This window comes from Schistocerca gregaria, chromosome 7 (genome assembly GCF_023897955.1).
Source record: "Schistocerca gregaria isolate iqSchGreg1 chromosome 7, iqSchGreg1.2, whole genome shotgun sequence".
In the NCBI taxonomy this organism is placed as follows: domain Eukaryota; kingdom Metazoa; phylum Arthropoda; class Insecta; order Orthoptera; family Acrididae; genus Schistocerca; species Schistocerca gregaria.
The window spans coordinates 394,034,378-394,060,835 of NC_064926.1; the positions used below are offsets into that span (position 1 = coordinate 394,034,378).

Sequence of the window (26,458 nt, forward strand, 5' to 3'; positions counted from 1 at the left end):
TGTCAGTAGGATGATACAAGATTACTTGGATACAAATTTATTTGCTTGCTATAAATGTGGAAAAATGTAATTGAATATAGGTAGTAGGAAAAAGTATATTGTAATGTTTGAATACAGTATTAGCTGTGTGTTGCTTGACACATTCATGCCAATTAAGTATGTTGTTGTTGTTGTTGTTGTTGTTGTTGTTGTTGTCTTCAGCCCAGAGAGTGGTTTGATGCAGCTCTCCATGCTACTCCATCCTGTGCAAGCTTCTTCATCGCCCAGTACCTACTGCAACCTACATCCTTCTGAATCTGCTTAGCGTATTCATCTCTTGGTCTCCCTCTATGATTTTTACCCTCCACACTGCCCTCCAATACTAAATTGGTGATCCCTTGATGCCTCAAAACATGTCCCACCAACCGATCCCTTCTTCCGGTCAAGTTGTGCCACAAACTTCTCTTCTCCCCAATCCTATTCAATACTTCTTCATTAGTTATGTGATCTACCCATCTAATCTTCAGCATTCTTCTGTAGCACCACATTTCGAAAGCTTCTATTATCTTCTTGTCCAAACTATTTATCGTCCATTTATCGCACACGCGCGTGCACACACACGCGCCACACATACACACATACACTCTTCCATTACCAGACTGCCATTTTCTTGATGCCCCAGGATGTGCCCTATCAACTGAACTTTCCTTTTTGCTAAAATTGTGCCACAAATTTCTTTTCTCCCCCAATTTGACTCATAGTCCAATCAGCAATTGCACAAAAGGACCGTTTCCTTACAAAAAGTCCAAATTTTCAGAACTGTATGTGGGTGCTATGTAATGTAGAATCAGTTTTCAATCTTTAGAATCCTCTGCTAACTTAAACAAACACCCGCAGCTGCTTTTGCACTTGACATTAGACTTGAAGCGAGGGGTCAATAAATTTTAGTTATAAAAGACTAAGAATCATTAATAAATAAGTAACTGTTGACATAACACATTTAAGCAACTTTTAATGTTATGTCTTGTTCTTACAACAAAATAAATGTAAAGATTGAGCTTGCTTCTTCGTCAGTTCTTCAAATCTCGGCACATGGTTGCAAATTGCAATTTGCTTGTCTTTCTACAGATTTTTTTTTACAGTCTGTTTTTTCTGTTGTTGATTGCCAATGCTGAAAAACCTACCTCACATTTGAATGTTGCAAAAAAGTGCAGGATATACAGTGATGGGTACATGATAACTGATCATATTATTGCTGAGTAGGAAGAAGCTGGTACCCAATTTTACTTGGCATCTTGATCAGAGAGGACAAGGCATTTTTTTCTCTGATTCTGTAACCTGTGGTAAACAGAGAAATTTTTGTATCTTAGTAAATATTTCTTGTAAAAAATGCCTTTATCCAGAGCAAATTGTTGGCATTCTAATAATTTCCGGGTATGCAGCCGGATCCCGTCGACATTCTGCCACGATATTTCGGCCCAGAGACGTCCAGCCATCATCAGGTGAGTACACAACTACTGAAGAGCCCAGGTGCAGTCGCGGTATTTATACAGATTGTCGCGCACGTGTTGACATGCGCGGCATAGCCGAGTTGTACGTGCTGCCCTCGGTGGTGAAAGTAAAAGATCATCTAGTCATTGAGTATCGAATGACGCTGTCTATTCCGCTGTGAATGTATAATTTTAATAACAGGATTCCAAGTTTTATCCAGTTGAAAGCCGTTGTCACGATTTATAAGATTATCGGCAAGACGTATTTCCACTGATTCCTTGATTACGGAATCCCAAAATCCGGAAACCGGAGCTAAAATTTTGTTCCATTGTATTCCATTGAATGTCCCAATGAAATACAGTGCTCTGCTACTGCCGATTTTGACGGTTGCCGCAGACGGGTGTATCTTTCATGTTCTGTACATCGTTCATGGACAGTTCTTGTCGTCTGGCCAATATATGCAGAGCCACATTCACAGGGAATTTTGTAGACGCCTGCTTTCTTCAGTTGTAAATCGTCTTTAACGGATCCAACCAGGGCCCGGTTCTTTGCTGGTGGACGGGAGATAACCTTGATTTTATTCTTCTTCAGTAATCGGCCTATTTTCGACGACACATTCCCGGCGTATGGAAGAAACGCAGTTGATTTAAAGTCGTCATCAGCGTCCTCAGTGCGCTGCTTCTTGTTATGACAGTTGCGCATGGCCTTTCTTATTTGGCGTGAAGTGTAGCCATTCTCTTTAAAAACCTTCTCCAAGTGTTCTAATTCTGCGTGGAGGTTTTCATCGTCTGATATTACATGCGCTCGATGTATTAAGGTACTGAGAACACCGGCTGTTTGTGCTGGGTGGTGGCAGCTTGACGCCTGGAGATACAGATCTGTGTGAGTCGGTTTCCTGTACACAGAATGTCCTAATGACCCATCATTTTTACGGCAAACTAGCACGTCTAGAAATGGTAAAGTGCCATCTTTTTCAATCTCCATCGTGAATTTGATGTTCTCATATAAAGAGTTTAAATGATGAAGGAATTTCTCCAGTTCCTGTCTGCCATGAGGCCATACAACAAAAGTATCATCTACGTACCGCCAGAAGACCGTAGGCTTTAAGACAGCAGACTCAAGTGCTTTCTCCTCAAAGTCCTCCATAAAGAGATTAGCTACCACAGGGGACAAAGGGCTCTCCATGGCAACTCCGTCTGTTTGTTCAAAGAATTCGTCATTGAATAGAAAGTACGTTGAGGAGAGTATATGTTCAAACAAGGCCGTCATTTCTGCACTGAATAAGTTACCAATAAGATGTAACGATTCCATTAAAGGCACTTTGGTAAATAGTGAGACCACATCAAAGCTGACTAATAAATCCGAGCTGTTAAGCTTAACTTCCTTCAAGCGACTGACAAAATCCTCGGAATTGCGTATATGGTGGCAACACTTACTGCTGTCTTAAAGCCTACGGTCTTCTGGCGGTACGTAGATGATACTTTTGTTGTATGGCCTCATGGCAGACAGGAACTGGAGAAATTCCTTCATCTTTTAAACTCTTTACATGAGAACATCAAATTCACGATGGAGATTGAAAAAGATGGCGCTTTACCATTTCTAGACGTGCTAGTATGCCGTAAAAATGATGGGGCATTAGGACATACTGTGTACATGAAACAGACTCACACAGATCTGTATCTCCAGGCGTCAAGCTGCCACCACCCAGCACAAACAGCCGGTGTTCTCAGTACCTTAATACATCGAGCGCATGTAATATCGGACGATGAAAACCTCCACGCAGAATTAGAACACTTGGATAAGGTTTTTAAAGAGAATGGCTACACTTCACGCCAAATAAGAAAGGCCATGCGCAACTGTCATAACAAGAAGCAGCGCACTGAGGACGCTGATGACGACTTTATATCAACTGCGTTTCTTCCATACGCCGGGAATGTGTCGTCGAAAATAGGCCGATTACTGAAGAAGAATAAAATCAAGGTTATCTCCCGTCCACCAGCAAAGAACCGGGCCCTGGTTGGATCCGTTAAAGACGATTTACAACTGAAGAAAGCAGGCGTCTACAAAATTCCCTGTGAATGTGGCTCTGCATATATTGGCCAGACGACAAGAACTGTCCATGAACGATGTACAGAACATGAAAGATACACCCGTCTGCGGCAACCGTAAAATCGGCAGTAGCAGAGCACTGTATTTCATTGGGACATTCAATGGAATACAATGGAACAAAAATTTTAGCTCCGGTTTCCGGATTTTGGGATTCCGTAATCAAGGAATCAGTGGAAATACGTCTTGCCGATAATCTTATAAATCGTGACAACGGCTTTCAACTGGATAAAACTTGGAATCCTGTTATTAAAATTATACATTCACAGCGGAATAGACAGCGTCATTCGATACTCAATGACTAGATGATCTTTTACTTTCACCACCGAGGGCAGCACGTACAACTCGGCTATGCCGCGCATGTCAACACATGCGCGAGAATCGGTATAAATACCGCGACTGCACCTGGTCTCTTCAGTAGTTGTGTACTCACCTGATGATGGCCGGACGTCTCTGGGCCGAAATATCGTGGCAGAATGTCGACGGGATCCGGCTGCATACCCGGAAATCATTAGAAGGAAAAATACGCCGGGAAAATTTCAGAAGTCACATCAAATTGTTGGCAGTTTAACAGTCTGCAAGAAAGTTCTGTGTATATTGTTGGACAGTGCAAGGGAAAAGGTTTACAGGCAGAATATGCCAAAATTTCATGGCTGTAAGTCCATATGTCCGCCCCAAGGAATTTTCACTGCAAGGGGTAATTAAAAGTGAGTGCTGATGTAAACAGAAACAAATATGGATCTGATGTGAACCTGTTGGTTCAAAACCAGTGGTTGTTCTATTCATGTGATTAATTAGCATTATTGGAAGTGGCTATTTGCCGTTTTCTTCTCTGCAAGAATGAACCTGAATTTTGTACACAGCCACAGGCTCAGACTGTCAGATTTTGGGGACAGCTAAGGGCTTGGAAGAGCAATTGAATGGAATAGATAGTCCCCTTCAGCTCTTACAATTGCGATCTGTTTTCTGTACAACTTTTTGCTAACTGTTATCCCTGCTATCTCTAGAATTTAGGTGTGTATTCCAATGTTGTCAAAAGCTTTCTCTAAGTCTAAAGGTGTTATAAACATAGGCTTGCTTTTCTTCAGTCTTCTAAGATAAGTCGAAGGGTCAGCATTGCTTTATGTTTTCCTATATTCCTCAACAAATCAAACTGACCTTTTCAAAGGTTGGCTTATAACATTTTTTTCAGTCCTTATGTAAATAAGAGAGAAGGAAACGAAGCAGGTGGATATAGATTGGGGATAAGAAATGAAAGAGGAAGCCGCCTGGTAGAATTTTGCACAGAGCACAACTTAATCATAGCTAACACTTGCTTTAAGAATCATGAAAGAAAGTTGTATACATGGAAGAAGCCTGGAGATACTGACAGGTTTCAGATAGATTATATAATGGTAAGACAGAGATTTAGGAACCAGGTTTTAAATTGTAAGACATTTTCAGAGGCAGATTTGGACTCTGACCACAATCTATTGGTTATGAACTGTAGATTAAAACTGAAGAAACTGCAAAAAGGTGGGAATTTAAGGAGATGGGACCTGGATAAACTGAAAGAACCAGAGGTTGTACAGAGTTTCAGGGAGAGCATAAGGGAACAATTGACAAAAATAGGGGAAAGAAATACAGTAGAAGAAGAATAGGTAGCTTTGAGGGATGAAATAGTGAAGGCAGCAGAGGATCAAATAGGTAAAAAGACGAGGGCTAGTAGAAACCCTTGGGTAACAGAAGAAATATTGAATTTAATTGATAAAAGGAGAAAACATAAAAATGCCGTAAATGAAACAGGCAAAAAGGAATACAAATGTCTCAAAAATGAGATCGACAGGAAGTGCAAAATGGCTAAGCAGGGATGGCTAGAGGACAAATGTAAGGGTGTAGAGGCTTATGTCACGAGGGGTATGATAGATACTGCCTACAGGAAAATTAAAGAGACCTTTGGAGATCAGAGAACCACTTGTATACACGTCAAGGGCTCAGATGGAAACCCAGTTCTAAGCAAAGAAGGGAAAGCAGAAAGGTGGAAGTATATAGAGGGTCTATACAAGGGTGATGTACTTGAGGACAATATTATGGAAATGGAAGAGGATGTAGAAGAAGATGAAATGGGAGATAAGATCCTGCGTGAAGAGTTTCACAGAGCACTGAAAGGCCTGAGTCGAAACAAGGCCCCCGGAGTGGGCAACATTCCATTAGAACTAATGACTGCCTTGGGAGAGCCAGTCCTGACAAAACTCTACCATCTGGTGAGCAAGATGTATGAGACAGACGAAATACCCTCAGACATCAAGAAAGATATAATAATTCCAATACCAAAGAAAGCAGGTGTTGACAGATGTGAAAATTGCCGAACAATCAGTTTAATAAGTCATAGTTGCAAAATACTAACACGAATTCTTTACAGACGAATGGAAAAACTGGTAGAAGCCGAGCTCGGGGAAGATCAGTTTGGATTCCATAAAAATACTGGAACACGTGAGGCAATACTGACCTTACGACTTATCTTAGAAGAAAGATTAAGGAAAGGCAAACCTACGTTTGTAGCATTTGTAGACTTAGAGAAAGCTTTTGACAATGTTGACTGGAATACTCTCTTTCAAATTCTAAAGGTGGCAGGGATAAAACACAGGGAGCAAAAGGCTATTTACAATTTGTACAGAAACCAGATGGCAGTTATAAGAATCGAGGGACATGAAAGGGAAGCAGTGGTTGGGAAAGGAGTAAGACAGGGTTGTAGCCTCTTGCCGATGTTATTCAATCTGTATATTGAGCAAGCAATAAAGGAAACAAAAGAAAAATTCGGAGTAGGTATTAAAATCCATGGAGAAGAAATAAAACCTGAGGTTTGCCGATGACATTGTAATTCTGTCAGAGACAGCAAAGGGCTTGGAAGAGCAGTTGAATGGAATGGACAGTGTCTTGAAAGTAGGGTATAAGATGAACATCAACAAAAGCAAAACGAGCATACTGGAATGTAGTCAAATTACGTCGGGTGATGCTGAGGGAATTAGATTAGGAAATGAGACACTTAAAGTAGTAAAGGAGTTTTGCTATTTGGGGAGCAAAATAACTGATGGTCGAAGTAGAAAGGATATAAAATGTAGATTGGCAATGGCAAGGAAAGCGTTTCTGAAGAAGAGAAATTTGTCAACATCGAATATAGATTTAAATTTCAGGAAGTCTTTTCTGAAAGTATTTGTATGGAGTGTAGCCATGTATGAAAGTGAAACATGGACGATAAATAATTTGGACAAGAAGAGAATAGAAGCTTTTGAAATGTGGTGCTACAGAAGAATGCTGTAGATGAGTTAGGTAGAGCGCATAACTAATGAGGAAGTATTGAATAGGATTGGGGAGAAGAGAAGTTTGTGGCACAACTTGACCAGAAGGAGGGATCGGTTGGTAGGACATGTTCTGAGACATCGAGGTATCACCAATTTAGTATTGGAGGGCAGCTTGGAGGGTAAAAATCGCAGAGGGAGACCAAGAGATGAATACACTAAGCAGAGTCAAAAGGATGTGGGTTGCAGTAGGTACTGGGAGACGAAGAAGCTTGCACAGGATAGGGTAGCACGGAGATCTGCTTCAAACCAGTCTCAGGACTGAAGACAACAACAACAACAATGTAAATAATACATGTCTTTATTTTTCCTATGATAACTTATTAAACTGATGTTTTGGTAATATTAATAGCTGTCAGCAGCTGCATTCTTTTGAACAGGAATTAGTACATTCTCCTTGAAGTCTGAAGTTATTTTGCCTGACAGATACACCTTGCATACTAGGTGAATAGTTTTGTCATGGCCCTCTCTTGCAAGGATCTCAGTAATTCTAGGGGAATGTTGTCTACTCCAGGGAACTTGTTTCAACTTTGGTCTTCTAATGCTGTGTCAAATTGTTTTGTAGTATTGTATCTCCCATGTCAGTTCCATTTTCTCTCCTATTGTTGTAAAATGGTCTTAAAGGCTGTTTCCTGTATGTAGCCCTTCTTTGTGTGGTACTGGCTTGCTATTACACCAATTTGCGCTTCATCTCAACCATTTTTTTAGATGTCTGCATTATCTTTTCCCAGTTTTGTTTGCTGCATCTTTATATTTTCTCCTTTTTGTAGTTAGATTCTTTATTTTGTGTAGTATCGAAGGATTTCTGCAGGCATTATTTTTTCATCTGTTTGATTAGCTGCTGTGTGCACTATTTCATCTGTCAAGTCTATCCTTCCATCTTGTACTTTATCCTGTACCATGTTCCAGTCAATTCTTTTTGTTGAGAATCTTAACTACTGCTTCTTCAAGCTTATTTATGCCCCATCGTCTTAATTCCCCACAATTCGTTCAGATTTAATTTGCTGTTCATAACCAATAAGTTATGGTTATAATACTTACATCCCCCCCCGAAACGTTTTCCAGTTTAAAATCTTCCTTCAAAATCTGTGCAGTTTCCCTTTTCATTCCTCTCCTCTCCCCCACCCCCCACACCCAGTCCCTGTTCTACTGCTATTCCTGCTCATCCTTTTCCCATTATCAAAATCCAGTCCTTAGTTTCAATATACGTGTAATTATGCGTCCACCAAATGTATCTTGAACAATGCTGTTTAAAATTGTTGGAAATTTATAGCTTCTTAAATAATTATTGTGCAGTGCAGTAGTTATAAAAGAAAAATCAATGTATTAATTTTATTTTGCATGATGAGGCACTTGTCTTTCAACTTCTCTATCTTCTTCGCGTGAAAAACATTACCGTTGTAATTTCTTTGTGTCTTCAGCTTCCATCAGATATGTCCATAACATGGAACTCTCGACTTATGAAAACTGCTGGTCTGTGCTATAACAAATATAGTGCTAATAAGCGAACGTCAAGGATTGAGTTATCAGTAAAGGTATGTTAATAAAGTAGATTTGTGTTATATCATTCATATATTGTAATGCTTCAATATTTGCTCTAAAAGTCTTGTGGATGCTATAACATGGTGATCAGCCACAGTGTAAACAAACAACAGGGGAAAAAAGAGGAATAGGGGAACAGGCCCCATCTCCCTCTCACAGGGGTGGCAGCCTATGTCTGTTTTCTCTGCTCCTGCTAAAGCAGAACTGATAAAATTGGCAAACTTCTCTGGTCAGTCTTGTGAGGGCCATATTCGTACCCTGTCATGAACCAGGATTAATCTCTTCACTCACTACAATGCAAGAAAAGAACACACACAGTATTTGGTAACAACTAAAGTGCAATTGCTTGCTGAAGTTGACAGGGTCATAAATGTTGCAGTTGACCCCAATATCTACACCCTTCAAAACACCCCCATCTAAAATTGCCATGATAATGTGTCAACAAAACAATCTATTCATAGGGTAATTTACAGTCACTTCATTTCTTTGGATCATGTGTTCCACAAAACTAGTAAAAGAATAATCTTATTAAGCAGGATGCCTATAACATGGAGAAGGAAGATTTGAAAACTTTTCCTTTTTTATCAATAAAAGAGCTTAGGATAGACTTGCAGTCATTTAAAGCAATAAAATGGCAAAGTCGGATCTCGAGAGTTGACTAAATAACTCTTTTTTTTTACATGCCAAGATATGTGGACATGTTTTCCTTAATTATGGAGCGACACGCGTGCGTGTGTGCGTGCCAGGGAGTGGTGCTTGTTTTCATCTGAGTAGATATTGTACATCTTACAGCCGTAACCTTTAGAGAGTGCATCCTTCAGGGGCTAAACGAGGGATCCCACAAAATCTTGTGATGTGGTTCACATATAATTAACAAGGGCCCTTGTACCAGCAGTGTCATACAAGGTCATTATGTAGATGATGAGGAGAGTAGCTTCCTGTTGTCTCCTTGTTGGATCCAGCATCTGTACCTACTTTGCAGCACTGCCCTTTTTTAATCTTTCTTATCAGTCACTCTTGAACACCTGTTTTCAGTCCTCTGGCGATTTGAGTACTTTTGGGTGGAGAGTGCTCTTCTTCTTCTTCTTCTTCTTCTTCTTTTAACTTAATGAGACTCTGCAACTTGTAACTGAAGTGAGTAGGCAAATTGAACAAACCAGCCAAGGAATAAGGCCAGGAGCTGGTAGCCCCCCCCCCCCCCCCATAAGTTTTGCTCTGGTACAAGGTGGTTTCCTGTACAGGCAACTTTGATATCACTCACAAGCTTCACAGAAAAAGAAAACCAGATGGATCTAAAGAAATAAATTCAGTAGACATGAAAAAAAAGTGTGTGCTGAAGTTAGAAACACTCAGTGGTAAGACAGCTGCATTTACCACTTCAACTTACAATGTTACCATGCAATTCAAAACCTAAATAAGCCTCAAGGAAATAGTTCAAAACCTGTGTGCATTGTAATAACATTGTTCTTTTCCAGTAAATCAGTTTGTGGAAGTTGAGGTCATCCATGTGAACTAGCAATTTAATTCAGGATTCCATCCACTCCAGGCTCCCCATATTGGCAGAAACACAAGAAGAGGAGGTGGATAGGGAATGTGTTCATTGTTTAGACTACTTCTATACTGCAATGGATTCAAAATAGATTCAGTGAGCAAATGGATGAACTTAAAATCTTGAAGCTGTCAGTGTTGGCATATTTGTTTCCCAAAACGAAATTGTAAATTTATTTTAATTCTCTTGTCGTGCATGTTTTATACAACTCTGACCGCCACAGATCATTGTGTGGGGTAGTTGCAGAGGTAGTTGACAGATACAGTTAACCAGCAAGTTAAGAGTTCAGAGTAATATGCTCTCTCTGGTTATCTCCTGTGCCGTTGCAGGAGCCTAGTCAGAGCAAACAGAGGGAGCAGTTATTTGACTGAAGTATACCCAGTTAGTGAATCTCGTCAATAGGTGAGTAAATCAGAGCTTCTGAATAACGTAATATTGCAGTTATCTAAAATAACAGAAAAGGTGGTTTGATCTCTTTCAAAAGATAGTGGATGAACATTCACATAGTATATTCTAATATACTTCATACATCATACAGAGAAGCAGATACAATGAAGTTTGTTTATATTCAAAGATTCTTTTTGCCTTTGAGCATTTTATTATATTTGTAATATGAAAGTGAATATTTTTTTTTAGACATGTCAAGTGAAATAGCGGAGGACCAAAGCAAAGCTATATGTAGCTTGTTGTGTGGGCACTTCTATGACACTGAATAAGGAATGTCTTATTTCCACAGTATTTTAAAACAGTTCAGCAAAGATCACTATAATAAAGGTAAAGGGTCAAAAAAGGTCTTAAAGTGTGAAAAGGAATGCATGTAAATCAAATTTTCTGAAGTACAAAAGGAATGCATGTACATAGATTTTCTGAAGATCATTGTATGTATACTTGAGGATAATTGTAACAGGAATGAGGTATATGATTATTTCAAAGTGTCCCTCTCAACAATAAAATGTTTCACTAAGAAACTAAATACTTGATTAATTATCGATTGCCCTTCTGAAGATTTGATTGACATTCAGTGGAATCAGTCTATGCATGTCAGTGGTGTAGAGAAATAAAAAGTTCATTTAATTTGTGCTATACATGACATATTTTACACATTCCCAAAGTATTGCCAGTGGAATAGCAACCAATACAATATTAAAAAAGTATGTTTTAGCCTATAGTCGCAAATTTATTTACTTATTTATTATTATTTTTTTCTGCTGTCTACCAGTTTTGTTACGCACTGCTATTCTCAGGCCATCCCCAGGAATCCAGTTATCATGCTCGCTTCCCAAGTTGGTGTGTCGAATACCTGGCACACTGACTGCGTGCCAGGGTAAGGTCTGATGATGGTACTGCATACTGAAATTGATAGCCAGTAGGCAAAACAAATAAGCTGCAACTGTAGACTAAAAGACATATTTTTTCGTTAAATATTTGTTGCAGCTACTTAATTTGTAAATGTTTTTAGGTCTACAATGATTTTTATAAATGAACAATAAGCTGATAATATATGAACTTGCAGAGAACTCATTAAGTGCAGCAGAACTCCTAGAGAAATACTATCCTGGAACTAAAAACTGACAATGACACACAGTTTGCTATTTTATAATAATGTAGTGACTGTTCGTCAAACTTAGTAACCGCTTTGAAGCACTCAGTGAAGTGGACACGAATCAGGACCTCGAACTAATGTGGGGAAACATCCAGAGCTCAGTTAGGGATACAGCAAAGGAAACACTCATGGGAAACCCAGTGGGCAAGAAGATCTGGTTTGGAAAAGAATGTGCAGATGCCCTGGAAAGGAGAAAGGAAGCCAGGAGCAAGTGGCTGAAGGGGACAAATCTGGCACAGGGCAAAGCAAAATTTGAGGAGGTCCGAAAGACTTACACAAGCAATTCTGAGAAGAGCAAAAAAGGAAAAACATAAGCAATATCATCACTGAAGCAGAAACGGACTTCAGAGGACTAAAGACGAGGGAAATGTTTCTGAGGGTGAAGTACCTCTGTAAAGGTCACCAGGCCAAGCAGAAATTTGTCAAAGATTCCCGTGGTAAGATCCTGACGAACGATAGGGACATAGCTGAGAGATGGAAAGAGTACTTTCCACAGCTGCTAAATTGTGATGAACCCGAACTGCAGTTTGATTTCCAGTACCCAATTACAGCCAATGCAGACTATCCCCCACCTACCCTGGATGAGATAAAAACCAGAATCAGACACCTTAAACAGAATAAGAGTCCAGGTGAAGATGGAATACAGGCTGAAATGATCCTGACAGGAGGAGAGAAACTTGAGAAAAAATACACCGACTGATACAGGCAATATGGACCAGAGACGAACTACCAGGAGATGGAAAACAGCTCTGATTTGTCCAATACATAAGAAGGGCGACAAACTGAAATGTGACAACTATCGAGGAATCGCCCTGCTTAACGTCTGCTATAAGATCCTGTCCAATTGCCTCATACATAGAATTCTGCCAGTGACAGAATCGGTGATTGGGGAGTACCAGGGAGGTTTCAGGCCAGGACGGTCAACAGTAGATCAAATCTTCAGTCTCCGGCAGCTCACTGAGAAACTGGGTGAATATGGTAAAGATTTGCATATTTTATTCGTTGACTTTAAGAAGGCCTATGATTGCATACATCGCAAGAGCCTGCTCAACTGTTTAAGGGAGTTTGGCATAGCAGAGAAACTCATCTATCTGATAAAGATCCGTCTGAACGAAACACGTGCAAAGGTGAAGATGGGAAATCGCGTAACTGAGGAATTTGAAATTGTGACAGGACTCAGGCAAGGAGATGGGTTGTCCCCTATCCTGTTCAACTTTGCTCTCGAGAAGAAAGTATGCGAGACCTTCCAAGAGAATGAAGGGATTGAAATCGAAGGAAAGAGACTGGCATACTTAGCCTATGCAGACGACATCTGTTTACTCTCTAGGTCGGAAGTGGAGTTGGAGCAAATGACCAAAGCACTAAAGGAGGTTGCCAGCAAATTTGGGCTAAACATAAACGAAGCCAAGACCGAGTACCTCATTATGATGCGTGGTCATTGTCAGACTGCTGATCATCTACAATCACTGCAGGTTGGGGACTATTCCTACAAGAGAGTGCAAGAATTCAAATACCTAGGGGCACTTTTCACTGAGAACTCGTCATGTGAAGCAGAGATCAATGCCAGAATACAAGCAGGAAACCGATCTTACCACAGCCTAGCACAACTGCTTTGGTCCAAATCTCTCTCCAGACAGTTCGATACGACTGTACAAAACCCTGATCCAGCTTGTTGTTCTATATGGCTGTGAGACATGGAGTATCCAGAAACAGGACTTCCATAAGCTTCTTGTCTTTGAGAGAAAAGTGCTTCGGAAGATCTTCGGTCCAGTTCTGGATGCAGATACAGGGGAATGGAGGATCAGATACAACCAAGAGCTTGAGGAACTGTACCAGCAGCCCAACATAGCAGGAGCTGTGAAAGCTAAACGAATGCATTGGGCCGGCCATGTGGCCCGGATGGAGTATCACAGATGGCCTCGGAAGCTCCTGGATTTCACACCTACAGGAAAGAGACCACCAGGGAGACCCAAGAAGTGTTGGAGGGACGGACTCCATGAAGATTTAAAACAAATGTCAATAGATGTGGACGAATGGCGGATAGCACCAATGGACAGAATACAGTGGAAGAGGAAACTTGTAGATGCGTGCGGTCCACTGGGCCTGATCACGTAGTAGTAGTAGTAGTAGTAGTAGTAGTAGTAGTACTGTAGATACATTGTTGTTGTCTTCAGTCCAAAGACTGGTTTGCTGCAGCTCTCCATACTGATCTCATACAGTACTGCTGTATGACCTCTGGAAAAATAACAGCTCTAGTTTCTCCATACTTCCTGTTGTTCAGTTCCCATACAGCAAGGCTGTGTTTGCTGATATACAAAGCCAGATTAGTCAAACTCTCTTGAGCAGCCACTAGTTTGTCTGGTCTGTCCTTTGTCTGTTGTCATTTTATGTATGGTAAGAATGTCTGTATCTTTGAGTCATGCTTACCACTCCACTTTAGCGAGATCCATGGTTCAGGGCCTCCATATCTTTGTCATTGATGTGCAGAATGTAATTTTCAGACTGATATACTTGTACCAACAGAAGTAGGAGTGTTAATAATTCAGAAGAAACACATTTTGACATTGAGGTATGTTACACACCTTAGTGCTGTAAAGGGGATATTAGTTGTCAATCTTGCTTCATTCTGTTGTCTTTGCTGATCTGCTCATTAGGAAGTGGGTGAAAAGAGTGTCTAGTAACCACTTGGAATCCAGAAACATAATCTAGATGCAGCACAGCCAAACAGGTCCCCAAAGAGGTATCTTATCAAAATGAGCCACATACTTTTCAGCCATTTGCTACAGTTGGTAAAAGTTGATCGAAGGGATCACTTTGTTAAAAAGAAGTCAATGGATATCAGTGATTGTATGCTGGCCACTATTCACATTTAACAAGAGGTGGGATTCTTCCTACACATCAGTAAGGGGGCCTTAAGATGGTGTAATTAACACTGAAACTGGTAGCAAAAATAAAATACAACTGAAAATTTAGACAGCTGAAGGTGTGTTTATTTGACATTGTATATTGAACAGCTGAGGTTTTGCAACCATCCTATTTAAAGATGGACTTACAGAAATTTAATAAATATTATGTACGAAATCTAAAAGTCTTATTCAGATCCCTTACACTGAATAGTTGAACTTGTTTTTCCCAACATTTTTGTAATTTTACTTAGTGACAAAACCTTATGAGCTAATTGTTAGACATTTATTCTTTCTTACTCAAGTATCTCTTTGATTTTTTTTTTATGCTGCATCATCTTTCCCGTCTGTCTGCTACTTTTGTGAATAGTTTTATGTACACACACAACACTCTCTTTGCACTTTAATTTGGAACTAATTGTGTTTGAAATTTAGAGTGATAGTGACTTGTGTTCTGAATAAAAGGCCAAAAGAATTGTGGTTGAGCTAGGTGCTTAATTTGAAAAAAGTATATTATTACCAGTTTCATTTGTGTCAAAGAATTGAATAATTATTCAAGTGGTTACTATCTCATACATTTGAAATATGAGCCTCATAAAAGATAAAATTTTAGTATACAGTGAAACAATGGAAAATCCAGGATGGAATGTAACAATACCAGAGAAGGAAAGTTGCTACTCTCCATATACCGGAGATGCTGAGTCGCAATAGGCACAATAAAAAGTTTCACACAATTTAAAGCTTTCGGCCATTTAAGGCCTTTGTCAGCAGTGTACACACACACACACACACACACACACACACACACACACACACACACACACACACACGGGTGTGTGTGTGTGTGTGTGTGTGTGTGTGTGTGTGTGTGTGTGTGTGTGTGTGTGTGTGTACACTGCTGACAAAGGCCTTAAATGGCCGAAAGCTTTAAATTGTGTGAATCTTTTTATTGTGCCTATCGCGACTCAGCATCTCGGTATATGGTGAGTAGCAAATTTTAGTATACGTCAGATCTAAAATCACTTACTTCTCAAAATAAATGAAACGGGCAACTACAGTGCCAGAGAGGCATAAAATCACACATACAAACGTCGCAAGAAATATTTTTATAAAATTCTCAAAATGTGGTGTGCAAAGCATGACAAATAAGTAGCTGGTGCAGTTTTTCATTATTTAAACCAAAGTTTTTGCAAATATCTTTTGTAACACATTTCTCCTGCATCTTCTGTGAATTGCCTTGTTTACTGTTACTTAAATAATTCGTCTTTTGTGTTGTTCTCCTTTCTGTCGTTGCACTGTCATCAGGACATGCATTTTACTCAGTTATATTTAAATTGTTCTATAACATACTGAAGTAACAAACCTACATATGTAGGGTTGGCTTTATGCTTTATTAAAGTAAGATTTATTGCGAAGAAAGTAAAATCTAACTTAAACTATTTTTTCCAGGTTTGTGATTCAGCAGACAGACTCCGTGATACTCTAATCCATGAGCTGTGCCACTCTGCATCGTGGATTATAGATGGTGTGAAGAGCGGCCATGGACGTCACTGGAAGAGATGGTAAGTGGGGCGAGTCAAGCACATTGGTTCCAGTTTTATGTCATTGATCTGCTCTCTCTCTCTCTCTCTCTCTCTCTCTCTCTCTCTCTCTCTGTGTGTGTGTGTGTGTGTGTGTGTGTGTGTGTGTGTGTGTGTGTGTGTGTGTGTGTGTGTGTGTGTGTGTGTGTGAAGTTCTCTCTCAAATATTGATAAATTCCCCAAAGTGCCCAAAATTTCTAAACTTCATAAGTACAAGGTCAACACTGCTTCGCAAACATATTTCTAATGTTCACCTCCAGCAGTACTCTGCCATTTATAAACTGTGCAAGTTCTGACATTACCATCTGATTACAGAACTAACTTTCATATTCATTACTTGAAATTTTGCGAAATATAAAATGTATGGTAGCTAGGGGATTCATTCCGGACAAGCTGATATCACAGAGTTAGTAGCATCAGGTGGTAATACAGAATTCCTATTTGTTTAAAATAGTGCTTAGTTTTGGGGATTGAACTGATCTTTTCATAGGTTCAAATTTTGTAAATAATAACCTAATAATTGTATGGGTTTGGTCTTTTTGTTCATTAACTGCATTAGCACCAGACTTCAATGGCACTGCTTGTATTTATATTTAAGATCTATTGTATCACTTTCCACTAATTAAACATTAACACAACTCCATAGAACTAACTGCACAGCTGCCACCCAAAACATTTATAGGAATACAACAATCAAAATATTATAAAGCATTATTAGAACAATATAATTCGACTTATAATAAAAAATTTCTATGAGGAAGCACAAAAAAGGGCATGTATAGTGCAACTCACTGCCAGTTCAGTGCTGCCTGTGTTATTGACCTGGCTTGTTCTGTTTACCTGAAGTGGTTATTTCTGCTAACACTGTTTTGTTCTGTTCTTATTTCGTTTTTTATAATGGCGAGTTTAAGTGAACAATGTGCAGCTGTGAAATTTTGCTTTCTACTCGGAAAAATGCTGCTCTTACTGTTTCAGTGTTGAAAACAGCTTACCAAGATGATGCTGTGGGAAAACCTTAAGTGTAAGAAATATTTGCTCGATTTAAAAAGATATGTCGATTGATGACAAATCTTGTTCTGGACATCCATCAGCTGCCTGAAACGATGAAAATATTGAAAAAATTAGAGATCTTGTGCTCACAATCCATTAACAGACAACTGATCAACTGTCAGATATTAGTGGGTTTATCTTGGAGTTTGGGTCAGTGATTTTTAATGAAAGACTTGGGAGTGAAAAGGTTTGCTGCCAAGTTTGTGCCTTGGGTTTTGACTGAAAATAAAAAGAAATGTAGAGTTGAAACATATTGTGCTTTGAAACAACAGCTTGAAAGTGATCCAGATTTTCCTTCCAAGGTCATCACTGGTGATGGGTCATGGTGCAATGGTTACGACCCAGAAACAAAGCAACAGTGAAGCCAGTGGAAGACATCGTCACATCATCCAAAAAAAGTCTTCAAGTCAAATCAAACGTCAAAACAATGCTAATTTGCTTTTTTGATGCCAAGGGCATATTTCATTCAGATTTTGTTCCCCCAGGTCAAACTATCAATAAAAACTTTTATTTGGAAGTTTTAACAAGATTGTGCATCAGTGTTCATCAAAAAAGGCCTGATTTTTGGGAGACATGCGACAGGCTCTTCCACCATGACAACACACATGCGCACACAGCCATCTCAGTTGCAGTTTTTTACTAAAATGGCATGGTCCCTGGTCCCTCCCCTCTGCAACACGCACCTTACTCGCCTGACCTGCTCCATGCGACTTTTTCTTATTTCCACTTATGAAAAGGGGTATGAAAAGACACTGATTTGACAGTATTGAAGAAATCGTGAAGGGAAAAAAAGAGGGGCAAACTGTCAGCCATTTCTAAAGCTGACTTTAAAAAATGTTTAACAGTGGAAGCACCTGTTGGACAAAAGCATTAAGTTTGTAGTGGAGAGTATTATGAAGAGTATAATATGCTTTGTAAACAGTTTGAAAGTATATAGCTTTTAAAAAATAATGTTGTTGTGGTCTTCAGTCGTGAGACTGGTTTGATGCAGCTCTCCATGCTACTCTATCCTGTGCAAGCTTCTTCATCTCCCAGTACATACTGCAACCTACATCCTTCTGAATCTGCTTAGTGTAGTCATCTCTTGGTCTCCCCCTACGGTTTTTACCCTCCACGCTGCCCTCCAATACTAAATTGGTGATCCCTTGATGCCTCAGAACATGTCCTACCAACCGATCCCTTCTTATGGTCAAGTTGTGCCACAAACTTCTCTTCTCCCCAATCCTATTCAATACTTCCTCATTAGTTATGCGCTCTACCCAACTCATCTACAGCATTCTTCTGTAGCACCACATTTCGAAAGCTTCTATTCTCTTCTTGTCCAAATTATTTATCGTCCATGTTTCACTTCCATACATGGCTACACTCCATACAAATACTTTCAGAAAAGACTTCCTGAAATTTAAATCTATATTCGATGTTGACAAATTTCTCTTCTTCAGAAACGCTTTCCTTGCCATTGCTAGTCTACATTTTGTATCGTCTCTACTTCGACCATCATCAGTTATTTTGCTCCCCAAATAGAGAAACTCCTTTCCTACTTTAAGTGTCTCATTTCCTAATCTAATTCCCTCAGCATCACCCGACGTAATTTGACTACATTCCAGTATGCTCGTTTTGCTTTTGTTGATGTTCATCTTATACCCTACTTTCAAGACACTGTCCATTCCATTCAACTGCTCTTCCAAGCCCTTTGCTGTCTCTGACAGAATTACAATGTCATCGGCAAACCTCAGGTTTTATTTCTTCTCCATGGATTTTAATACCTACTCCGAATTTTTCTTTTGTTTCCTTTATTGCTTGCTCAATATACAGATTGAATAACATCGGCGAGAGGCTACAACCCTGTCTCACTCCCTTCCCAACCACTGCTTCCCTTTCATGCCCCTCGACTCTTATGACTGCCATCTGGTTTCTGTACAAATTGTAAATAGCTTTTCGCTCCCTGTATTTTACCCCTGCCACCCTTAGAATTTGAAAGAGGGTATTCCAATCAACTTTGTCAAAAGCTTTCTCTAAGTCTACAAATGCTAGAAACGTAGGTTTGCCTTTCCTTAATCTTTCTTCTTAGATAAGTCGTAAGGTCAGTAATGCCTCACGTGTTCCAGTATTTCTACAGAATACAAACTGATCTTCCCCGAGGTCAGCTTCTACTAGTTTTCCCATTCGTCTGTAAAGAATTCGTGTTAGTATTTTGCAGCTGTGGCTTATTGAACTGATAGTTCGGTAATTTTCACATCCGTCAGCACCTGCTTTCTTTGGGATTGGAATTATTATATTCTTCTTGAAGTCCGAGGGTATTTCGCCTGTTTCATACATCTTGCTCACCAGATAGTAGAGTTTTGTCAGGACTGCCTTTCCCAAGGCCGTCAGTAGTTCCAATGGAATGTTGTCTACTCCGGGGGCCTTGTTTCGACGCAGGTCTTTCAGTGCTCTGTGAAACTCTTCACGCAGGATCTTATCTCCCATTTCATCTTCTTCTACATCCACTTCCATTTCCATAATATTGTCCTCAAGTACATCGCCCTTGTATAGACCCTCTATATACTCCTTCCACCTTTCTGCTTTCACTTCTTTGCTTAGAACTGTGTTTCCATCTGAGCTCTTGATGTTCATACAAGTGGTTCTCTTATCTCCAAAGATCTCTAATTTTCCTGTAGGCAGTATCTTTCTTACCCCTAGTGAGATAAGCCTCTACATCCTTACATTTGTCCTCTAGCCATCCCTGCTTAGCCATTTTACACTTCCTGTCGATCTCATTTTCTAGACGTTTGTATTCCTTTTTGCCTGCTTCATTTACTGCATTTTTATATTTTCTCCTTTCATCAATTAAATTCAATATTTCTTCTGTTACCCAAGGATTTCTACTACTCCTCATCTTTTTACCTACTTGATCCTCTGCTGCCTTCACTACTTCATCCCTCAGAGCTACCCATTCTTCTTCTACTGTATTTCTTTCCCCCATTCCTATCAATTGTTCCCTTATGCTCTCCTTGAAACTCTGTACAACCTCTGGTTCTTTCAGCTTATCCAGATCCTATGTCCTTAAATTCCCACCTTTTTGCAGTTTCTTCAGTTTTAATCTACAGGTCATAACCAATAGATTGTGGTCAGTCCACATCTGCCCCTGGAAATGTCTTACAATTTAAAACCTTATTCCTAAATCTCTGTCTTGCCATTATATAATCTATCTGATACCTTTCAGTATCTCCAGGGTTCTTCCATGTATACAACCTTCTTTCATGATTCTTAAACAAACAAACAAAAATATTTTTTAAAAATAATTTTGATACTGGGTGGTTGTGAATTTTTTTATTGCAAATTAATTAAGCATAGCTTCCAAACTCACACTTTATTAATCTTTAATTACATCTTTCAGATTATGTTTCTTTTAATAATTATACAGTACAGACAAGTAAGTACAGTACAAACAAGAAAGAAAGAAACATTTCAGGAATCCAGAGACAGTGGCACTCACAGTGTGCCTGTGCATGCATGCTCTATGTTTATCAGGTCTATGATCACCCGAAAGTTTGAAGGACCGTAAAATGCTGTTCAGCTTCTGTATTGGCAGTTTCATATGCAGTTCCATTTGGTCCTCTTAAGTCCATGTTTTATTTGTTTCCTTCAATATCTGTGATAAGGACAAATATGTTCTTTCTGGTATATTCTACTTACATTTACTGTCACATATGTTGTAACTGGACTACCCATCTAGATAGCTGACCTCATTAAAGTGCCCGCTTCTGGGAGATGGAGAGGTACGCTGGTCTGGATCAAATATTCCTTGCAGTTAAAGGTTGTAAGAGCTAGCCTCAGTGTCATTTTTTAGACAGTTTTCCACATCCCTTTAGGTAAATACCAGTTCCCATGACCTGCCTCAGTTACACTGTGCAAACACTTTGGACAACTTTGTCACATTTGACCGTGCGATGTGCACTAAATGCAGACAGAAAGGGGGTGCACGAATTCCTCCCCTGTGGGGCAGCTTGCAGTAGCTTTAAAATACGTTCAGAAGTGGCAGTTCCCTTCTCTCTGAGAAATTGAAGTCCCATATCAGTTCTGACCAGGCACTAGCAGGTTATGGAACATTGGAAAGGGTGGATGTTACAACCATATCTTCCTGCTGAACAGTTATTTTTGTCGTACTGCACAATTAAGAAGGCCCATTATCTTGTCGTGATTTGATTTAGTTTGTCAGTTTCTGCAATTGTTCATTAAATCTTCAATATTGAGTTGTAGATCGGCACAACAAAAGACTTTCACAATTAAAGCTTTTGGTCAATGGCCTTACACACACACACACACACACACACACACACACACACACACACACACACACACACACGCGCAACTCTCATACATGACTGCAGTCTCAGGTTAGACAGATGGCAGGGGAGACGTTGGGGGTGGGGGAAGTAGCAGAAATAGTTATATTCTACCCTTTCATCAAAATATAAGCACATTTTCATTGGAATATTTTTTATTAACCTGTAAAGCGAGTCTTTTTAGTACTCTTCATATTGCTTTAATGTCTGTAACAGTTTTCAGTTTTTCGTTTGCAATTAACGTAAACCAGAATTTGTTGTCTCCTGTTCTTCTGTAATAAATTATGCAATTACTTTATTTGGTCTATCCTACTTTATTACACTTAGTAATGCTTTCAACACTGCTTACTTAACTTTAGGATATAAAGTTGTGCAATTTGTTGACCCTAGATTCAAAGTAGAAGAAACATTTGGGTTTTCTAGGTCCATGTTGTTATCTACATAGTTAAACTGTGTCGGAATGTGTGGATCCTGTAGCAATTGAATCTGCCCCATGACATGAAACCATTGCCTGTGTACCGTCTGCTCCACGGCATGAGACATATGAACTGTGTGGAACCGATCACTTAGCATGCTGTTAATCAGGCAAGCCATTGTTCTGCACAATACGATGCGGAGAAATTTGTAGATAAGGCGTTCCCTCCACACAGTGTTGAAGGCGGCAGTTAAGATCAACAAACGCCACAGATGTTTTCTGCTTCATTGTGTATCCTGACTCTCTGAAGGATGTGGAGACAATACTTGATGCCAGCAGCTACACCCTGGTCTGAAGCCTGCCCGATCAACTGGAACGTTCTTTGAGATAGCACTACTTATTCTGTTAAATACTATCCTTTCAAAAAGCTTGTAGCAGCAGCTAAGTAGGACAATGGGGCGATAGCTTTTACCATGTTGTTGCGTTTGCCAGGCATCAGAAAAGGTATTGTCTTAACCTTTTTGAATTCCAATGGAAGTTGACCAGTCAACAGGATGTTAGTGAATCAGTGAATAAGTCTGCAAGCCATTTCTTAGCTTTTCCTCCCATATGGATCAGGAATTCTGGATGGACACCATCGGATCCAGGTGCCTTAAGAGGTTTGAGGTCCTTCAGTCCAGAGTCGACATCTGGGACTGTGAAGGGGTGGGTATACTCAGATGAGGGAGATCGCATATTTTTCAGGTCACGAAGCTGTCTTTGATATGTTTTGTATGTTTGTCAGGAGGCACTCTTGAGGTAGTAACGGTGTGAGAAGCAATTTGGTCTGGTGTTACTTTGGAATATTTTCTGCATGCTGGTGCACTTCCTCTCAGTTTTCTCAGAAGACTCCATGCTTCCCTGCTCGAGTGGGTAAAGCCCGTATTTTAGACTGTTTCTGCTCATTTCTGCCTTCAAGACATGTCCAAGCTGGACAATAGTTCCATAGCTATCTATGGATCACTACTTTGCTGGAAGTGTTGGTACAGTGTTTCACTTTCATCATTCCATCCTGGAACATATTCTTTTCGGTATCCTCTTGGCATACACTTTTTAGCTGTTGCTGTTACTGCACCAATGAAGTGTTGAGAATTCTTATGTGATTGAGGTGTCTAGCAAATGGTCTTACCCAGTTCTGCTGGAAACTTCTTCCAGTCAGCTTTCTGGAAATACCATCAAGCACGCGGGGTTGATCGTATGACGGGAACCGTGCAGCCAATTTGTATTATTACAGGTCTGTGTTGGCTGTGAGGAAAGGCATCTATCAGTTTTCTTGTGGTGTTGATGGGAAAGCCACTTGCGTTGCAGCTAACAAAGCATAAGTCAGGATTTGAATCCTTGGCCCAAGCAGCTGACCTGAAAGTGCCTTGATCTTTGGCATGACACACTAGATGGAGATTATTCTCTTCAATCCATTCTGCAAGTATGCTCCCATTTTCATCATTTTGAGAGTACTTCCAAAGTTCGTGGTGACTGTTGAAGTCTCCTATGTAAATTACAAGATGTTCTGCTGTGTGTAGGACAAAATCGGGCCATGATGTTTTGGGCGGTTTGTAAACATTTGTAATAGCAATACCATGACAACTGTATGTATATCTGCCTCCACACTGACAGAAATCAGTGAAGCTTCATTTATGTTGTTACGGATGTATGTAGCAGTTTCATACACCTCATGGTAAGTTACACCAAGTGCAGAATATCTAGGAATTTGACCTCGGCTTTGGAATATTTCTTCGCTGGAAACGCGAGTTTCCTGAATGGCGATGACGCCGATATTGTTGTCCAGCAAAAATTTTAACAGCCATTTGCCCTGATAATGCTTTCGATATTCAGTTGAAGGAGTGTGGTAGTTGGTCTAATGTTTCTTCTAAGTGGGCTCTGAAAATAACTGTTTCTGCAAGTGTTCATGTGTCGTTGCCAGGAGGTCCTGTGGATAGTCTGGCTCCCTGTAATCACTGCTTCTCAATTAGCACCACCCAGGAGGCATGTGTAGGGCATTTTAAGGTTAAACCTATGAACATGAGCAACACTGCCTGATCTAATGACACTTCGCCCAGAAAATACTGCTATACCGATGACCTGGCTCTAGCCGTACACCACCAGGAAATGAAGACAACAAAAGATATTCTGACTAATGACCTATTTGCATTAGATAATTACTTCAAAATCTGGAGACTCCAACCCAATGTGAGTAAAACAGAAGTGTGTTGCTTCCATTTAAATAATTGGTTGGCGAATGTAAAACTGGAAGTAAGTTTCAGAGGCAGAATTCTTCTTCATAATTAGAACCCAAAATATCTTAGTGTCATCCTGGACCATACACTATGCTTCAAACAACACCTTCTTAACTTAGCTCAAAAGTTGAGGACTCAAAACAGCATCCTCCATAAGCTATGTGGAACTACTCTTCAGCAACCACCCTGTGATCTTCATCTCTGGGCTTGGTGTACTCAAGTGCTGAGTATTGTGAATCTGTTTGGATGAACAGTCATCATAAAAGGCTTGTTGGAACTGAGCTGAATATGACAATGTGCATAATATCTGGTGCAATCAGATCTACTCCAGTTTATTGGCTTCCAGTGTTAACTGGTATAATGCCTCCTGATCTACGCAGATGTACTGCCCTTATGATAGAATTCCACAAGATCTCCAGGAATTCTAACCTACCCATGCGTAGCGACCTGCCGCTTTTAAATGGTGAGAGACTGAAATCACACCATCCAACTCCGTGCGACACTGCTGACATGGTTACTAAGGATTTCAAACCTATTGAAGAATGGAAAGGTCAGTGGGAAGCAGTGACAGATGTGCGCCTGCATAACATCTTCTCAGGTGCTAAACTTCCAAGTGGATTCGACCTACCACGCAAGACCTGAACTACTCTCAAAAGAATCTGTACCGGCCATGGCCAATGCAGGAATGCTCTCTTTAAGTAGAAGAAGCTGCCTAATCCAGCCTGTGACTGTGGGGCTCCTTACCAGACTATTCACCACATTGTCAGTGAATGCAGGATTCGATATATGTACACATATATATGTATTTTAATTTTATGGTATGTCTGTATTAGCCATATGCTAAATAAAATTTGTGGAACCTTGTTTAGAGTTAGGCTGATAAGTCGTAGCCCACACCTCAGTGGTTCTGAATTTTTTGTTTTAGCCCGGAATCAACATGATCGATTTGCATACTAATCACCTGCTAGTACAGACCCCAAGTCTTCAGATAATTTTGTCATTTAACAGTTAGTCAGGCTTTGCATGGCATGTAATACATGTAGTTGAGAGGGAAATCGACTGAATCGCCATACTATCTGCAATGTAAGGTGAACAGTTCGTGGAAATTTATTTTCTATGAAGCAGTCCATTAATGTTGGTACTCAGCTGCATAGCTTCGATCTCTAGATTGGATATTAGAATCTATCCTGGTTGGTTCCCTTAAACTTCATTAAGCTGTAATTAAGTTATTCTGACAGCTCTTGAGTGACATTTTTGTTAGTTACTAAGTTATTACACACAACTGCTAGCCAGTGCTTTCCTTCAGGAGGCAACATGTGTAGCACTGCTGGTAAACGTACACAAAAGTTGTTAAAGTTACTACACACTACCTAGCTTTTGGCACAGATAGTTCCTTTGTCAAGGAGAAGTTGTAGGTACCTCTTACTCTGAGGTCTGTGTTCTTTGTTTTTCCTTTCAAACCTTTCCCAGCCCCATCCCTCTCTTCACCCCTGAAGGAGCTTTCAGTTCAGAAAGGCTGGTAGTTTATTTTTACTTTTATATGTGTGTGCCTGGCAGTGCTACAAAATTCACCTCCTGAAAACAAGTATGAGCTACCAATTTTGTCTCGTAATTTATTGCATTTTATGACTGAATTTTTCCTTTCATGCATGTATATTCCATGGGTCGAAATTTTGACCTCTCCCTATGATGCGGAATGTGTCAGTTCTACAGTTATAGTAAATTTTTCTCAGTTAAAATGTGGCAGTATGCAGACCATGCACACCCTTTTGTTTACATAACTTGGTAAGTAGTCGGGTTTTTATAACTGATTATCTCACTCCTCTTGGTGTCACACTAAGGATGAGTGATGGATACTGTAGATCATTTCTCCTTCTATTTTTTTTATGAATGTTACTGTTTTCAGTGTTAGATAAAAAAGCTTCATAAGTGAGCAAATGTAATAAGAGGCTGTTGTCAGTATGCCCAATTGTTTAAAGAGCTCTCTGCAAGAGGTTCTAGAGTGAACGCCACTCTTCTGTGTATCGCACACTTTTTTCCTCAATGAGGAGTTAACGTAGAATGTGGTGCCATAAGACAGTGAATGAAAATTTGTAAAGTAAGACAGCTTTTTGACAATTTCATCTCCAGTATCTGTTACTATCTGGAATTTAAAAGTTGCAGAGCATAGATGTTAAAGGTGATCTGCAACTTGTGACTTCCAGTTCAAGTTTTTATCATTATAAATACATAATAACTTGGAGTGTCCTGATTCATTTAATCAATTTTCTGTCTTATTTTTAATTTTTTGGTCAGGTGCTA

The 26,458-nt window shown here is 39.8% G+C and overlaps 1 protein-coding gene across 2 annotated transcripts in view; it reads left to right on the forward strand.

The window, feature by feature from the left end:
• LOC126281210 (germ cell nuclear acidic protein-like) overlaps positions 1-26,458 on the forward strand; it is a 190,863-nt gene that overhangs the window by 152,088 nt on the left and 12,317 nt on the right. For both annotated transcript variants that reach the window (XM_049979947.1, XM_049979948.1), the window contains 2 exons: positions 8,336-8,449; positions 15,961-16,073. In XM_049979947.1, coding sequence (XP_049835904.1) covers positions 8,336-8,449; positions 15,961-16,073 — 227 coding nt within the window. The remainder of the gene's footprint in view (positions 1-8,335; positions 8,450-15,960; positions 16,074-26,458) is intronic.